At 43.6% G+C, this 18,424-nt stretch overlaps 1 protein-coding gene across 1 annotated transcript; it reads left to right on the top strand.

The window, feature by feature from the left end:
• The first annotated feature begins 7,568 nt into the window (after positions 1 to 7,568).
• On the top strand, positions 7,569 to 17,962 carry ESD (esterase D). The gene is made up of 9 exons (XM_052664613.1): positions 7,569 to 7,687; positions 8,383 to 8,458; positions 9,360 to 9,448; positions 9,629 to 9,727; positions 12,340 to 12,464; positions 12,723 to 12,842; positions 14,484 to 14,582; positions 15,567 to 15,734; positions 17,738 to 17,962. The coding sequence occupies exons 2-9, from the start codon at positions 8,391 to 8,393 to the stop codon at positions 17,816 to 17,818; spliced, it is 849 nt and encodes a 282-aa protein (XP_052520573.1). The 5' UTR covers positions 7,569 to 7,687; positions 8,383 to 8,390; the 3' UTR covers positions 17,819 to 17,962.
• Positions 17,963 to 18,424: the final 462 nt, after the last annotated feature.

Here is an 18,424-nt window from a genome sequence, read left to right as displayed (position 1 = left end):
AGACACTTTTTCACTCTTTCCAGGAACCCAGAAATAAAATGCATCCAAACAACTGCAGCAGGAAATTGACACAACAAAACAGAAATTACAATGATGGTTGCTGAGCTTCAGAGCAACTTTCAGGCTGGAAAGTCTGGAGAAAAGAAGGCCCTGGGGAGATATATGATAGTAGTTTTTCAGCATCTAAATGGGGGCTATGAGAAAGCAGAGGACAGAGTCTTCAGCAGGGTCTGCTGTGATAGGAGAAGGGGAAACAGTTTCAAACTAAAAGAGATGAGATTTAGATTGAATATAAGGTGAAAGTTTTTTACAATAAGGGTGGTGAGACACTGGAACAGGTTGTCAGAGAGCAGTGGATGCTCCATCCCCAGAGACATTCGAGGTGAGGCTGGTTGGTTCTCTGAGCACCTGATTGAGCTGTTGGTGTCTCTTTTCATTGCAAGGGAGTTGAACCAGATGGCCTTTAAGTGTCCCTTCCAACTCAAATGGTTCTATAATTCTATGATTCTAACTTTACAAAAATCCTGCTGTGTAAAGTCATTAAAGTCAGTCATTGAGGCTGGGAACTGCTGGGAGTCTGCTAGTTAAGGGTCCATGTCTAAGCTAGCTGACACAGCTCTGAAATGAAATGGGGAAAGGGAGGGAGTCTAAATTGACTATTTACAGCAAATGGAAAGTATCTCCGATTGGAATTGCCAAGAGAAAATCCTTCCCTTCAAATCCAACCAGTATGAAACAGCTCAATTCACAACAGCTTTGTTGTTTGGTTTTCAGTATTAAATAGCTGTGGCTGATGGGCCTAAGGACAAGCCTGGAGGTGTAGTAGAGGGGATAATTTTCCCGTTGCAAGGGAATGATTAACAGCCACACTTAGGGTCCCCAAGAGAGAACACAGACTATTTCCTGAATCTGTCTACTTAGCAACAGTCACCCAGGAAAGGATGAAAAAATTGAACTGTGCCCTATTCTAATGTATCTAAGTAGAAGGTGGATAATGCAGGTGGGTCAGATGAAGGCAGAAAATCTCAGAATTTGGAAGCAGTGTTGTCCAATAGATACTCCACCAGAATATTTTGAATGGTTTCATGTAACTTTGTACAGTGTCACTGACAAAGTTCTCATGTGAGCAAAAGTCCCTGTGGCTGGACTCAGGAAATCTGTCGCTCAGTTCTTCACGTTCTCCTTTTAGTCTTACAGTCAGTGAACTCTTCAAGTCAGAAGGCTAGGCTTTGAACATGGTTTTGCAATTTTGACCTGATCACTGTAACCACAATAAATTCTTTCCTTTTTTTTTTTTCCATTTTAAATAGTCTATATCATCAGTAGTTCAGAAGAGCATCGCCCTTGTTTACTGCAGCTTCAATTTTGTTATTTACTCCAAAATCAATTTCTAAACAAAAGCCTCTTCTTTATACAAAGGCCTATTATCCTTGTCTCTGTATATTTCCTATTGCAGGAAATACAATAATCTTTTTTTTTCTTTTTTTTTTTTTCCCCTTAGCTGTATATTTCAAACTGCACTTCAACCCATCACCCAGGTCATTAATAAAGCCATTAAACAGTCCTGGCTTTCATATCGATCCCTGAGAGGTGTCTCTGCCACCTGGACTCTGATCAATACACGGAGCCCAGCAAGCCAGCCAAGCTTCCACCCACTGACTGAGCCTGTATCTCACCAGTCTGACTTAAAAAAGACCAAGAGAAGTTGTCGCAAAGTCCTTGCTGAAGGCAAAGTATTCATCAGACATCACTCTTGCTTTGTTTACTGAGGGAGACTTCTCATCACAAAATGTAATTAGACAAGTCAGATATGCGATGCTCTTGGTAGATCCATGCTGGCTGTTCCCAGTCATCTTCTTCATGTACTCAGGAATGGCTTCTGTGAGGATTTGTTCCATAACATTGCAATGGACAGTGGTAAGGATGACGAGTTTTTAGTCCTTTAGTTTGCTGGATTTTCCTTCTTAGAATCATAAAATGATTAAGGCTGGCAAAGGCCTCTATGACTGTCTAGTCCAACTGTCCGCCTACTACAAATATTGTCCACAAAACCATGTTCCTTAATACCACATCTACATGTTCCTTGACCACTTGCAGGGATAGCAGCTCAACCACCTCCCTGGGCAGCCTATTCCAGTGCCTGATCATTCTTTTGGATCAAAAGTTTTTCCTAATATCCAACCTGAACTTCTCCTGGAGCAACTAGAAGCCATTCCCTCTAGTCCTATCACTAGTTACTTGAGAGAAGAGGCCAACCCCACCTCACTACAATCTCCTTTCAGGTAGTTGTAGAGGGCAATAATATCTCCCCTGGGTCTCATCTAGACTAAATAATCCCACTTCACTACTCCTCATAAGACTCGCGCTCCAGTCCTCTCACTAGCTTTGGTTCCCTTCTCTGGACACACTCCAGGGCCTCAGTGTCTTCCTGGTAGTGAGGAGCCCAAAACTGAACACAGTACAAGAGGTCTGGCCTCACCAGAGCTGAGCACAGGGAGACGATCACCTCCCTGCTCCTGCTGGCTGCGTTATTTGTGATACAAGCCAGGATGCCATTGGCCTTCTTGGCTTCCTGAGCACACTGCTGTCTCATGTTCAGCTGACCACTGACCAACACCCCCAGGTCCATTTCTTCTACACTGTTTGCCAGTCACTCTGCTCCAAACCTGTAGATTTGCCTGGAATTGTGACTGAAGTACAGGACCTGGCACTTGGTCTTGTTGAACTTCATCCCTTTGGCCTCAGCCTAGTGATCCAGCCTATCCAGATCCCTCTGCCATCTTATCCCCATGCAGATCAACACTTTCTGCCAACTTGGCATCATCTATAAATTTACTGAAAGTGCATTTAATCCCCTTATCCAGGTCATCAATAAAAACACTGAACAGGGAAGGCCCCAATACCAACCCAACACCACTCGTGACCAGTTGCCAGCTGGATCTAACTTCATTCACAACCATTATCCATTCTAAGCCCTCCAGCCAGTTCTTTATCTAGCAAAGAGTGTACCTTCTCAGGACAGGTCTGTCAACTTCCCCAGGTGAATACTGTGGGAGACAGTGTCAAAGGCTTTGCTGAAGTCTAGGTAGACTACATCAATATCTTTTCCCTCATCCACCAGGCTGGTCACCCAGTAACAGAAAGACATCAGGTTGGTCAAGCAGGACCTGTCTTTCACACATCCATGCTGGCTGGGCCTGATCCTGATTTTCTCCCTCCACATCCTAATGACTTCTTTGTGTTCTCCTTCCAAGTTTCCCATCCCTTCTTCCACAGGAGGTAGACCCTCTTTTTCTCCTGGAGCCTCAGGAAAAGCTCCCTGTTCATCCATATTGGCCTGTGGCAGGGGGGGGCAGCCTCCTCCTACGACTCCCTTCTTGAGGAGCACCCAGCCTTCCCAGGCACCTTTACTCTTCAGGACTGACTCTGGATGAATTCCCCCTAGCAGTACCCTGAATAGTTCCAAGTCCTCTGTCTGGACTACCCACATCACATACTTCTAAGAACCTGCACCCACCCTGCTTGCTCCGAAGGGACCCAACAACTCTTCTGGAGATGTTTTGCCACATTTTTACCTCTGCTAAGGGTTCATACGACATCTTTGTTGAAAGGCCTTATTGAAGATTTGGAGTCACGTTTCCCTTCTCTCTCTCAAGAATAAAACTTAAAAATAAAATTTATTTTAAAATAAATATTAATAATAACAATAAACCCGGACTGTTCTGACCTTTTAAACATGATATGAGATGGCTTTGCAGTGACACTGCCAGATCTCCGAGCTCCACACAAGGCATTTATTTGCTCTTTTCTGTAATTCCACTTAGTCATCCTGAATCAAATGGAATGAGGACATTCAGAAGACCAGTCTCTTCTGCCCTAATTTTTCTTGGGACAACACAAGCATCTTATTCCACTTTTTTGTCTTAAAACATGGTTGGAATTTTCTAACTCTCTTCATTATCTATAACTTTCCTTATGACCCATGCGTGGTATTAAAATTAATTTATTCCTGCTGGGGATTCTGTTAGTTGTTCCAAAGCCATGTAGGCATGTTACCATACCCAGTCTTTGATGGCAGTAAAATACTGCTTTTTCCTGAACATTTTTAAAAGCTGTGCACTTCAAAATGACCAATCAGACCAGAGGCAAAGAGTTAAAAAAAAAAAAACACTACATTTTTCCAACTGCTTAACACAATTGGCTTATTTCTGCAACTGCAAATGTTCTGTCTATGCATTTCCTGCAGCCACTCTGCAAAATGATTCATGAATATGCCCAGCTTTACAACAGTTCAGAGCTATAGAAGGGCATTTCAGCTCAACAGTGCAGCACTATAGAAACACCAATACAAAATACGGCTAAATTAGAGAAGTGGGGGGTTACACTGTTATCGGAGTGACAAAACACAATTGCCAATCTTGAAATCGTCTGTGAAAACAGAAGAGATTGCGTAACTTGATCAAAGGCAGATAACAAAGCTGTCCAGTGGAACTCCTCCGTTTGCTAATCTGTTTAATCAAACATGGTTCCTTCCAAAGACTGGATGTGTTTTGGCTTTTTTCTTATAGAATGAGGGAACTTATAAAGAACACAGAAAGAGGAGACAGCACTTACAACACTGTGTGCATTACACTGCAAGCAAGACCAAAAGACTTATGGACTCAACTGCCTTACTAAGTCTCTAATGAGCAAAAAAGAAGCGATACAAGCAAGAAATGGAGAAAAGAAGAAAAAAACTGTAATAGAAGCAGACAAAATAACTGAGGGTGTTTAGTCTCCAGCCTCTGCAATGGGCTTTGGTGGAGAAGAAACAGCTTGGGCAAGTTAAATAACATCACAAGTTACACCAATGTGAAATCTTGACAGTAAGGAAGGAAAGAGAAGGAAATACGCTTTAGGAGATCTCACTTCTATTTTAGACAAAAAGTAAGATAGATGGATATGATAAAGAGGGGGAAATTGGAAAATAAATCAATAATAATGAAGTGGCAGATAAATTCTCCCTGTGTAAAGCTTCTGCCTTGAAAAGCTGAATACTTGAAGCAATACTTGAATACGTCAGTACAATCAGCTTGAAATACACTGAGGAATAATACTGTTAACATCCATATATGCTGCTTCAAAATGACCAATAGGATAATATTAATTCAAGGCAATTTAGAAAGTATGGCACTACTATCATAAATTACTAAATTATGAACAACTGCTATATGAGATTGCTATATCTGTGTTGTTGCATGTTTTCATGGCAGCTATATGCCACAAAAACAGCTCTCTGGAGGGTGTAACACAGCCCTCACACAAAGAGATAATGAGATCACATGCAAAAAAGCTAAGAAAAAAAATATATATATATGAGAAGCCCTAGCAGGAGATGGAATTGACAGCTATTAGGTAAAAGAGATTAGCAAGTAACATCTTTAATCCAAACTACCACTACAAAAGCCTCAGAAAAGTATGTACTCAGGTACATGGCAGAGGGAATGGCCGTGTGTACTGAAATGAAGATGGAAGAATTGAATTTGGTACTACACACTTATGGCATACGAGTTGCTTGCCTACAATGTATAAGTTTCTTGCTGCAATCTTTATTGCAAATTACTTTGATTGGGATGAAGCTGGTGGTAGATTTCATAATAACAGGTACCAAAAGTATGTTTAAAATGTGGTGAAAAGTCAAAATGTGGTGAAAAGTCAGAATTAATCAGTGATTAAATGGTTGAAAGTGCTGAAAGAGGGAACATACAGCAAATATGTTAAAGTATGTCTTATGCTTGGAATACAGTTGTAACACATAAGGCAAGAATACACGATCCATGAGAATCTCAACAGCAAATTTCTGACCATCTTTTTAATATTTTTCCTTCTACTATTTGCCATGCTGCACCATATGAAGAAATGATTTATGTGGTTTCACCATTTGACGATGGACAGGATGCCCATTTCACATCTTTTATAGATAGTCTGAAATGAAACACAGAACAATACCAAAATCAGTTGAGTGGTGACAGCTGCAGGCACTGTCAGGCACAGTCTCTAAAGATACAGAAACTGCATTGGGGTTAAACAAATGTGCATAACCTAGGGTACTAACAAGATCTATACAAAGAGCACAGAACAGACTGCACCAGCTTGGCAGCTCTGTTCACCAAATTATCCTGGTGTGTTTTCCACTTTACGAGTTCTCAGACCCAGCACACACTCAGCTGCATGTCATGAAAACGGTCCTCTGGAGGGCTGCAACACATTATTGGCCTAGGGGGTTATTTCTGTCTGAAAAGACATACAAAATAATAAAGTCCTGACGTCAGGGGGATGGGAGAGGTCGGGTAAGCTCATCAGTGGGCTGCCAGTTGGATGCTTCTGAATATATCACTCTGAAATGGGAACAAATTGAATGGAGGTTATCTAAGAGGTTTGGATAGGAAATCAAAATCTTATCAGCATCAGTGCTGAAATAGGCAGGTTTTATACTGCCAAGAGAGAAATAGCTAAAAACAACTGCAGATACCATCCAAAATGAGATGTATGTAATGACTGCTGACTATATGTATGGGAAAGAAAATAGCCTGGCTGAAGTTTGGATCAAGTAACAAACTAACTGGGCAATACCTTGGTAACAAGACGAGGGCATTAAAAAACTAACAAAACATGCATAGATAGAGAAGGAAGAAGAAAAGGGGAGAGTGTTGTAGAAAAGCTAATGAAGAACTGTTAATTTCCTTAAAGGCAAGTTAAGTCCAGCTTGCAAAAGAAAAACTGAGAAGGAAGTTCAGACAGTCCAGATACAGATTTGGATGAGATATATCAATGTACAAAGACAGGACTGGAAAAGCAATTGTGAATGCGGAATGAGTAGCCAAGGTCCAAGGTCCAGCAGCTGCAATACAGATGGATTTATCAGCTCTGCTGAGAAGAGCAAAAAGTAATGGGAGGACAAAGTTGGCAGTACCCTGTGTTGTTAAAATGAGGGATTATAAATAGAGAAGAATTGTCACATCGACAAAGTAACAGATGATCAGACTTCAAAGTGCCATGGGCAAAAATAATCACTGCTAATAAAGTCTGTGCTAGAAGACTAAATAGAGCAAGAAGGCTTTCCTGAGGACCTTGTTTTTTAGTATCTGACGTGCATGTTTAATTGCAAATTAAAAAAAAATAATAATAACATGACCTATGAACGGTAAGAGGTGGGAATAATTTAGAATAATTTGAAATATGAACAGATAAAAGTAATGTCAAATACCCTCTGTGTGTGTGTGTGTGCGTGTGATCTCCAAGCGGACAGAAAGTACGACAGAGGTAAAATATTTCAGACTTAATGAAGTTATCTGAGAGATCGAACCCCCCTCCTGCGAGGACAGGCGGAGAGCCGGGGCCGTTCAGCCTGGAGAAGGCTCTGAGATGACCTGAGAGCAGCTTCTCAGAATCTAAAGGGGAGCTACAGGAAAGAAGGGGACAGACAGCGTCTGTAGTGACAGAACAAGGGGGAATGGCTTCAACCTCAAAGAGGACAGATTTAGCTCGGACATAGGAAACATCTTACAGCGAAGGCGGTGAAGGACCGGAACGCGAAGCCACATGAGGGGCGTGAACCGGCGTGCAGGCGGGGCAACGGGAGGTCGCGCCCGCCCAGGAGCCGCCCCTTCCTTCGCTGCTGCGCCTCTCGGCCCCCCGCTCCTCTGAGGTAAGGGAGGGGGGCGCGGGGCCGCCAGGGCGGGGGAAGGGATAGAGGGGGCCGCGGCGGCGCCGTGCGGGCTTTCCAGCTCGGCTGCGGAGGGACAGAAGGGAGCGAGTGCTGCCTGCGGCTGTGCTCGTCGGCGGGCCTTGCGGTTTCCTTCAGGAAGTCCAGCCCCTCGGGGCTGGAAAGGAAAACACACGGGCCTGGCGGGACGGATCTCCTGTCGTGGCGCGTTCTGGGGCTGAGCGCTGCCCTTTGGACTCTGAGGACGCGCTCTGGCGTTGCTCAGTTTGTGGTTGCTTTTTTTTTTGTGGGGCGGTGGGAGCGACCCTCAGTGTAAATAAATAACACGAAAAAAAGGTAAATAAAGCTGGAAATAGGAAGTTATGAGAGGTCAGGAAAGGGTTTGTGAGAGAATCTTCGGAAGAGACCGTGGTACTAAAGATGGTTTAAATTCATGGAAGGATCATAGAATGGCCTGGGTGGAAAAGGACCGCAATAATCATCGAGTTCCAACCCCCTGCTACATGCAGGGTCACCAACCAGCAGACCAGGCTGCCCAGAGCCGCATCCAGCCTGGCCTTGAATGCCTCCAGGGATGGGGGATTATATTCGTTTACTCAGCTCCTGTAACTTTAGTATGAGCCAAGGCCTGGAATGCTTTATTTTCAGATTTAACTTGCTCCTTTTTCTTTTAACAGTTAAGACCATGGCACTGAAACAGGTTTCTAGCAACAAATGCTTTGAGGGTTTCCAGAAGGTGTTTGAACACGACAGGTAAACATTACAGAAGTAAACCAAGGTGTTCATTAGGGCAGTGAATGGATCTCATTGCTGCCCATGTCCTTGGTCTGCAGGCAAACTGTGTGTTCTCACTAACAGCTGTATTTCAGCAGGGGATGTTGCCTATAGTTTTGTCTGCCTTCCTGTATTCCTCTGCTAATGTTTAATGTCTTTACTGTACTGAAATGCTGCCGACCTGAGAAGGGAAATCAGTATATGAAAAACATAATTGCAAAGCCAATGACGTCTTTGACACAGTGAGACATGGTTGTGAACAACTGACTCATCTTCTGTTGAAGTTAACAAACTTGAAAAGCTGAATCCAGACAAAAAACACAGTGACTGCAGCAACATTGGTGAATTGTATTTGCCAATATGCCAAGGGTTCAAAATTGGGGAGTGAATCCTGATCTTCTAGTAGCTCCTTCAGGAGCATATCGACAGTTGACGTCCTGTAGATGCTCATTCCTATCGCTGCCGTGGAGAGCACGATTATAAGGATATCCTGACAATTCCAGAGACTTCTGAAGTAGTGCAGCCTATGAATGTGAATTTCTAAGATCTCTTCCACCATGTAGTACAGAACAAAAAGGCAAAACACCATTTCACAGGCTGCCAGGAAGAAATCCAAAGTTTGAGCTCCATTACTGGAGTTGTCACTGTCTGTACAAAGTTCAGTTCCCTCTACTGGGTATTTTCCTTCCATGCACTCTTACAGAGTGCTGTGAGCAGAGAGGCAAAAGGGATGCGTTCTCACTGTTTGATGGAGATGAACAGAGAGGCATTCGTTTTTTCATGTCTGTCTTTGAATGAAATGCACTGATTCTGCTTTCTTGATGTTATCAACCTTGCTAATGGCATACTGCTGGTAATAAGGACTGTTTTATTGCTACAGCACAGAGCTAAAATGCAAAATGAGATTTGGAATCTACTTGCCTCCAAAAGCAGAAACTGGAAAGTGTCCTGTGCTGTATTGGCTCTCAGGTAAGTAACATTAGGATTTTAGAGAGATAACCTTCAACATATTTAAGCTACTGTGGCCTGCATGTTTATGGCAATAGGAATCCCTTCTATTTTTTAGAAACTTTTCTGAAGTCAGAAGGATTTTGGAAATTGAAATGCTATGGGCAATGTGTAACAAAACATATATTTTCTTTCTTCTAGGGTTAACTTGCACAGAGCAGAATTTTATAACAAAAGCAGGTTTTCAGCAAGCTGCAGCTGAGCATGGCCTTATTGTAGTTGCACCAGACACAAGCCCACGTAAGTTTTCACGAGTTATAGAAGATAATTCAGCCCTCAGATTGAAGTCTGCTGTCTTTATTGTCAAAAGAGTGAAGCACTGCTGTTTGCTACAAAGTTTGTTGCCCACCTGAATGGCAGTTTGATTTCCATTAGCTGGATTGAGTCATCAGTGTTCTTAATAGCATGGGTGTCCAGCTGTTTGGTTTGCTTGAGCTGCACTGAGTGAAGAGTTGCCTAGGACTGCATCTGTGAAGGCTGCTCAACATGAATGAGGTGTGACTGTGAAGGGAGGGGTATTTCTCTCTGCTAAGGTAGGGCTTATGAAAGTCTGGTAAGGAGATGTGATCAGATTTTTGATTGCAAGTCATTATATTCCATATGAAAATTCAGAAATAATGTATTTATGTGGACTGCAAATGGGGCCACAAATAAACCAGAAAAATGGTGATTTTTTTTGGCTATCTTGAAACCTGTTCTCAAATTCCTTTATCACTGTGGAAAGCGTGGCTGCATGGTTTTCTCTGTTCACAGAACTGTGTTCAGCCAATGTCTCAGAACCCTTAAGCTTATCTGCCATGCCTTGAGCTAGCACCATGCTGCACCCGAGCCCTGGTTCCAGCCTAGATGGGGTTAATACATGCCTGCTTAATAGCATGCTGCTAAAAGCTTTGCATTTGAAACTCTTTTAATTGTTGGCACTACAACTAGAACAAAGGGGCCATTGAACTGAGCAAAAATGAAGAGAGGGAAAAATAGACAGCAAAGAGGCATGTGTTACCAGAAGTGCTTGTACTTTGTGGCTTGCTGGGGCTTAAAGAACCAAACAAATGAGAAAACCTACCTGTACTGTCACACAAAGCTATCATATTTACTTGTCATTGTATACTGTCTTCTGTAGGCTATTAAGTAAATGTCTCCTGAGGGTTTTGCTGTCTAGAAAAGTTAAAAGCAAAGCAGAGCTTGCTTCTGTGCACCTGCAAGACTGCTCGTGAAATGGCTTTTTGAAACGATGTGCTGTTGTCTGTGTAAGGTTGAGCTTGTGTGTGCTATGGGAGACATGTGGTGGATCTGCAGTTACTTGAAATCCAGTCTTGTGGGGACACAGCGTGCAACGTTCAGTGTTTATCAGGTTCTGCTCAAGTCTCAGGAGTGCTGTATCAGAAAAGTGCCGCCTTTGTTGTCTCCCCAGAGTTAGCATGTCAGATCTCAACGCAGGTGTTAGGGGAAGAGAGTGATGTGCTTTCCAGAGTACATTTTGTACCTTAGTTTTGAAGTTGTGTCAGATCAGAGAAAGCTTTCCAATACAAAAACCTGAGCTACCTGTAGTTACAGCCCCTCTGCCCTGCTCTGTTAGAATGTACCTTCCTTTCTTTGTAGCAATTTGTTTTTCCAGACAGATTTGCTGAACCAAATGGGCTTTGGTTCCTTTTCTAATTTATTTTTCCAGGGTTTCTCCTAAGTTTCTTTTAGCAGAATCACTGTTGCCTTCATTGAGTGGCAGGACTTGGAATTTCTGACTATTCCTGAGGGACTGAAGATAAGACTTCATATCCAGCAAGTTGTTTGAGCACCCACAGTCCCTGCCACTGCTGGGCTTTTAATTTAGAAAATCACTTGGTGTTCAAAGGCACTTCTCTGCAGCAAACTCAGCTTTGATCCTTGCAAAAATGTGCATGCTGTGGGGAGGTGGCAGGTATCTGCACAAATTGGCAAGGATTGTCACAGGGATTACACGTGGGTTTGTAGTGTGATCTGACAGTGGTAAAAGCCCACATAATGTTGAATTGCAAAAACTGGGAACATCTTTGAGAAAGGGAGGTCATTATTTCCTGTCACATATAGCTTGAAATATTACATTCTGTTCTGAAAACTAGGCTCGAAAATCACAGCTAATCAAAGGGAGAGTTTGAGATGGGGTGTACTGACTTTCAAGGAGACATCTGCAAATTCAGTTTGAAAGTGTAACTTTGGAAAAGAGGATACAGAATCACAGAATGGCTTGGATTGAAAGGGACCTCAAGGATCATGAATCTCCAACCCCCTGCCACATGCAGGGCCACCAGCCTCCACATTTAATACCAGACCAGGCTGCCCAGGGCCCCATCCAACCTGGCCTTGAACACCTCCAGGGATGGGGCATCCACAGCCTCTCTGGGCAGCCTGTGCCAGCACCTCACCACTCTCTCTGTAAAGAACTTCCCCCTGACATCCAACCTCAATCTCTCCTCCCTCAACTTAAAACCATTTCCCCTTGTCCTGCAGTTATCTATCCTTTCAAAGACTCCCCTAACACAATCCTGCAGTTATTCAGGGGAGTGACAGAAGTTTGATGGGCAGTTACAGTGTGCAGGGCACTGAAAAAAAGGGGAGTTGTGTGCTTGGGGGGAAAAAAAAAGGGAGGGTGGGGGAATGGCCAGTGTTGTTATGCTGCAGTCTTAAAAGAGGAGGTGTGCATGCTTCAAAATACTGTATTAATGAGTGAAAATCTGAGTTGTCCCACTGGTTGGAGGGGTAGAGATACATTGATTGAAAAACTACTGTCCAGGGTTTCTGACTTGGGTGACAGATTCTCTTACTCTGAACATCTGATAGTGGTGACATATTAAGGATAGAATCCGTTTTCGTGGTAGGTGGCTGCAATATTGAAGGAGAAGATGAAAGCTGGGATTTTGGTACCGGTGCTGGTTTTTATGTGGATGCTACTGAAGATCCTTGGAAAACAAACTATAGGATGTACTCCTACGTGAGAGATGAGGTAACTCTGTTGCCGGGTTGTAGTGGTATTGTTGGTGAAGCTGCAGGAAAAAATGCTGGTAGATGAAATGTTTCCTTTTGGTTTTACAGTCTGTCAGACTTGCTTTCAGACCATGATCGTAGATGTTAGACTAGAACCAAAGATGTGCCTTTGGTTTCAGTGTCTTCCTGGCATTAAAATGTGTCAGTTCATCAGATGCTTCTCTGTCTAAAGATACAGAAGTTGCTTTAATGTTTTTATTCCACTCTTCCTTTACAGTTACCTAAGCTGATAAATGCCAATTTTCCAACCAACCCTGAACGGATGTCTGTTTTTGGGCATTCCATGGGAGGTCATGGAGCTCTCATTCTTGCTCTGAAGAATCCTGGAAAGTACAAAGTAAGATATCATACATGCTATACTAGGAATGCTCAGGCTAATGCAGATTCTCTACAGGAGTAAAGAAATAAAACGTAACACCAAGTTCTGTAACAGTGTTAAACATATACACTCCTTTAGCTGTAGAAGTTCACTGATACCTACTATGAGAATATAGAAGATTGCCAGAAACACTGCTCTGGAATTTGTATTTGATAGCAAAATTAAAAAAGAATGTTTTAAAAGGTAGGAAAAGTTTGGTTTCTATTTGAAAATGCTCAGATTTTCCAATAAGTAAATATAAACAGGTTCTTTTTAGTCTGCAGTTAATTCCTGCTGCTAATATTGTCTAGAAATCTGATGTGCAATTTGCCATATCTTTTCAAATCCTGTCTTTGGGCATACAGACATCATCAGTGAGTCATCAGCAAAATATATTTATAAAGCTATAATTTCATATGCACAGAATCATAGAATGGCCTGGGTTGAAAAGGCCCACAGTGCTCATCCAGTTTCAACCCCCTGCTGTGTGCAGGGTCACCAACCAGCAGACCAGGCTGCCCAGAGCCACATCCAGCCTGGCCTTGAATGCCTCCAGGGATGGGGCATCCACAACCTCTCTGAGCAACATCTCTCTTAAAGATTGATTTTATTTATTTATTTTCAAGTGGACGAGGTATCTGAAGTTGCATTCCTCTTCTACTGTAAGGTAAATCAAATAGACAGGAACATATTTGCCTTTTATACCCGTGAGGGAAACTTCATTGCTCTCTTTGGAGATATGCTTACCTCGGGTGTTTCTGAAGGAGAATCAGGCATTGCTGTTTGCTGGCTCTGTCTTTATCTTGTGGAGCCAGTAGTTCAGAAATTTGTTTTCACTGTTGGCACTCAAATACTCGTTGTGTTATCGAAAAGAAATAAACACTACTGAAAATGCCAGAATTCAAGAAACTGCCCATGGCTCAAATAGTTGGTTGCTATTTCTTGCAGGGCATAAGAGTTGAAATATTGATGGGCCCAGGGACAGATCTGAAAGAAGGATGTAAAAAATAGAGGTTGGACTTTTCTCCCTGGCACCTGTGCTCTGAAATGCGTGTTTCCCGACTCCTAATCCTTCAGTTAAGTTAGCTAAATTCAGGAGACGCTGCTGCAGGCTCAGACAGGCTGAGCTCCATGCCTCAGGCCTTTCCTATGTTCCAGAATGGAGTTGGAGGTGAGATAGTTCCGTGCTCTCACCATGCACAACAGGCTTATCAGCTGCTTAAGGAATTCAAGACAACGTCCAACATCCAGCATACAATGGAATGGGGTGGCTAACCCTTCATTCTGAAGGTTGGCTCGTGTGCAAAAAGGAAAGTGAACATTGTGGCTCGAGGGAGAGCAAATAACAGAATCATAGAATGGCCTGGGTTGAAAAGGACCACAGTGATCTGGTTTCAAGCCCCTGCTATGTGCAGGGTCTCCAACCACCAGACCAGGCTGCCCAGAATAGGGAAACAGGGTAATAGTTATGGCACTTAGATTAAAGGGCTGGTGGCAGAGTCAGAGTTCTGGCAGTGCTTTCTAAAGCTGTTTTGAAACACTGTCAGTTTGATTGTTATCAGAAATTGCTTTTGGTAATTCCTGTTGTGTTTTGTTTTTTCGTGCTCTCTTTCCACACAGTCTGTGTCGGCTTTTTCTCCTATCTGCAACCCTATGCAGTGCCAGTGGGGCAAGAAAGCCCTTGGTGGATATCTGGGATCAGATGTAAGCAAATGGGAGGTATGTGCTGCAACTTGCAGGCCTTCACTAATGCGTGAATGAGTGATCTGTGCTTACATTGCTGCAGATGTCTGGAACAAAACTCTTGAGTTGCCCAGGAGCTGATGGTGTTGTTTTATATCCATGCTTAAGAGAATGCACAGCACATTGCACAGTTCTGCTGGGTGTGTCTTGCTGTTGCCTGGTGGTGCTTGTGACAAACGAGACAGAAAGCTCTCATCAAACTGACTGAATGTTTTATGAAGGTCTTAGAATACAGGCTAAGAAGAATTACGGGCAGTCTGAGACTTTCTATAATGCATGGAAGTAATGAGAATATTTAACGAGTTTAAGAATTTTAAATGACCCTCTATGGTCTGTCACTCCAAAACAGAGTTTTCAGTGTTCAGACTGTGGTAGCCTGAAAAGAAAGACAGTGCTACAGCGTGGTCAGAGTCTCATGAGCCTCGTGGTATCTGCAGGAGCAGCCTGGCAGAGGCAGTTGCAGAGAAGCCCTTTGGTACTTGGAAATTGATATCCCACAGAACATGATTAAACCAGGAGTTTGGTTTTTAGCTTTAGGTCCCTAATTTAGAAATAAAAACAGTCTTATAAGAATTGCTAGGCTACAAGCACACAAATATATTTGTTGCTGCGTTATTTGGGCGTACATCGTTGTGCTGTCCTGCTGCAGGACCACATGTTGTAAATCAGGTGCCTAGTTCAGAGGATCTGCTGAAAACACTTCTGTAGTTAGCATAAGCCATAGAATGGACCCATACTACCACTCTGGCTTGTTCTGTCATTGAACACACGTTTTTTGTTTTTGTTCCACCACTGTATAGTGACAGGGTAGTGCATGAGGGCCTGATTGCTCTTCCAAGTTGTAGTTTGATGTCTTGATCAGTGTAACACAGCACTCTGCACTTACCATTGTTTTCTCACAGTGAATTCAGTCCATTCTAACACGCATACATGAGCATTGCCTCCCTTTTACTTCTGCAGGCATACGATGCTACACAGCTTGTGAAGTCCTACCCAGACTCTCGCCTGGACATCCTGATTGATCAAGGCAAAGAAGATCAGTTCCTATCAGCAGGCCAGCTACTGCCAGATAACTTCATCGCCGCCTGCACAGAGAGGAAAATCCCAGTAGTCTTCAGACTGCAGCAGGCAAGTTGCTTCTGCAGACCCTGCTGTTGGGTAGATGCTGTGTGAGTTGGGTGTGTGCACAGCAGGTAGTTTGTCACTGGGCGTGCATTTATTGACCTGTCTGCCCCTGGCTGAGGAAAAGGCGTTGCAGTTTCTGCTGCCTTGTACCACTAGGTGGGGTCATAAGCGCACTCTTCTCAAACGGATCTGGTGCTGGTATCGCTGGCTGCGCTTAAACCTGCCAGTGATAAGCTGCAGAGGCAGCATTAATGACTGTACCAAGCACAGTCACTGTAAAAGCAACGCGACAGCTGTGTTTTTGCAGGATTCCTTATTTGTGCTGTGGGTGTTGCGTTCAGCTTTGTGATTTAGCTGCGAGTGTTAGTGTACAACAGGAGAGGTATGGAATTGCTTGAAATATCAAATTCACTTGAAGACCTACAGTGCAGTGACCCAAAACAGCAACGCACTGAGAGCAATGGAGTCTTTGTAAGCATGCCGCCCCACAGCTTGAAGATTGTCCTCTTTGGTTTATCACTAGGGCTTTTGTACAGCCCTGTGCCACAAGGTCTATTTGGTGCTGACAGAAAGGGAACAGTTCAGAGGTTTCTTTATTATTTTAACATAGCAAAAGAGCTATGTTAGCTCTTCAGACTTAAGATGTGAGGTCACAGCCCGTATTTAGCACTAGGACAATACCAGTGAGGGGAACTGTTCTCTCATATTGCATCCTGCTCTGTAGCTGATGCTGCTGTTCACAGAATGCCTCAGGTTGGAGGGGACCTTAAAGCCCACCCAGTCCCAACCCCTGCCCTGGGCAGTGCCACCCAGCAGCTCAGGCTGCCCAGGGCCCCATCCAACCTGACCTTGAGTGCCTCCAGGGATGGAGCACCCACAGCTTCTCTGGGCAAACGTACATTTTCAGCCTCATGAGGCGGTCTCAGTTTTGTTCCCCTAACCCTACCTAGAGGTTCAGGGATGCAGGAGGTGTGGGAAGCCTGTCAGTGACATGTGGGGCAAAGAACGCATTGAATACTTCAGCAGTTTCCATGTCCGTTGTTGCCAGCTGTCCCTTCTCACTTACCAGAGGAGGTAGACTCTCCTGGGCCTTCCTCAGCTGGCCATTATACCTGTAGCAGCCCTTCTTGTTATTTTTCACATCCCTCACCAAATTCACTTTAGTCTGTGCCTGGGCTTTCCTGATCCTATCCTTACGTATCCAGATGGCATCCCTGTGTTTTTCCCAGGCCCACCCATCCTGGCTTTCATTGCCTGTAATTTTCCTTCTTTTCCCTCAGCAGTGCCCATTTCCTTCATCGTCTGCTTGGTTTTCAGGGATGGAAAGCTCCTGCACTCTCAGAAAGGTGTCCCTCAGGAGCTGACAGCTCTGTGCCATTCCTCCATCCCTAAGGACAGTCTCCCATGGAATTCCATCCAGTAATTCCGTAAACAAACAGAATTGCACTCTTCTGAAGTTCAGAGTCCTCGCTCTTATTTTTGCCAGGCCCACGTTCCTTAAGATCACAAACCCAACCCACCTCTAACTTGCACACCCAGATGAGGGCAGGTGAAGGTGCACACAGTTTGCTCATCTTCCTAGAGCTCTTCTATACTTGACTTGTTAGGTGTGCTTTGCAGAATCACAGAATGGCCAGGGTTGGAAGGGACCTCAAGGATCGTGAAGCTCCAACTCCTGTGCCACACGCAGGGCACCAACCTCCACCTTTAATACCAGACCAGGCTGCCCAGGGCCCCATCCAACCTGGCCTTGAACACCTCCAGGGACTGGGCATCCAGAGTCTCTCTGGGCAGCCTGTGCCAGCACCTCACCACTCTCTCTGTAAAGAACTTCCCCCTGACAATTTTACATTTTTCCACCTTTACAGTTTTACATTTATGTCTTTTTGATTTCTTAAAACAGATGAAAACACAAGAGATACTAACTTCTTGACAAGACAGCGTAGCATGATTGCTTTGTCGTGAGCTATACGCATTTGCTGATTTCTTCATTGTTGTTCTTCTAGGGCTATGATCACAGCTATTTTTTCATTGCTACCTTTATCAATGACCACATCAAGCACCATGCAAAGTTCCTTAATGCTTGAACTACAGAAATGGGAGTGCTGTCTGACCAGCGGGAGGCAAAGGATCCAGCTGAACAGTACAGAAATCATGTATTGAAGCAGCATCTGTAGAATACAGCTCTTCTGATTACACTGCTAATAAAATACAAGTCCCACTTAATTTGATGTTCAAAGTATCTTGAATATTCTTGCATGCTTGAAAGTTTAACACCATGTAGGTGAATGTGCATTGTTGGTCAGGAAGAAGATTAGCAGGTGAGTTAATTAGATCTTAATAATACGAACGTAAGTATTTGGGACTCAGGCCTGTTTCTAGCACACCTTAGACAAAGGCAGTGAATAACGGTATGCCTCTTCCACTAACGGAAAACCTGCGTTCATTTCATCAATTAGTGCCACAACCAGTCAAGGTGCTTAATTAAGCTGCAGACTGTGGTTTCCTGTTCTGTACGCTAACAAACACCACAAGGGCTGATGCTCTAAGAAAGGAAGCAGTCTGTGCTGAAGGAGGTGGTTTGTCTTCCACTCCTTTCTTAGTAAGAAAAAGGCTTACAGTGTGTTTATAGGTTTCTTAGGTTTAATAGGACTATTCCTATTCTGGAACAGGATCCTATTCCTAGTTGAGCT

Source organism: Tympanuchus pallidicinctus, unplaced genomic scaffold, assembly GCF_026119805.1.
Source record: "Tympanuchus pallidicinctus isolate F22 unplaced genomic scaffold, pur_lepc_1.0 scaffold6, whole genome shotgun sequence".
NCBI classification, from domain to species: domain Eukaryota; kingdom Metazoa; phylum Chordata; class Aves; order Galliformes; family Phasianidae; genus Tympanuchus; species Tympanuchus pallidicinctus.
This window is presented reverse-complemented; position numbering and strand designations above follow the sequence as displayed.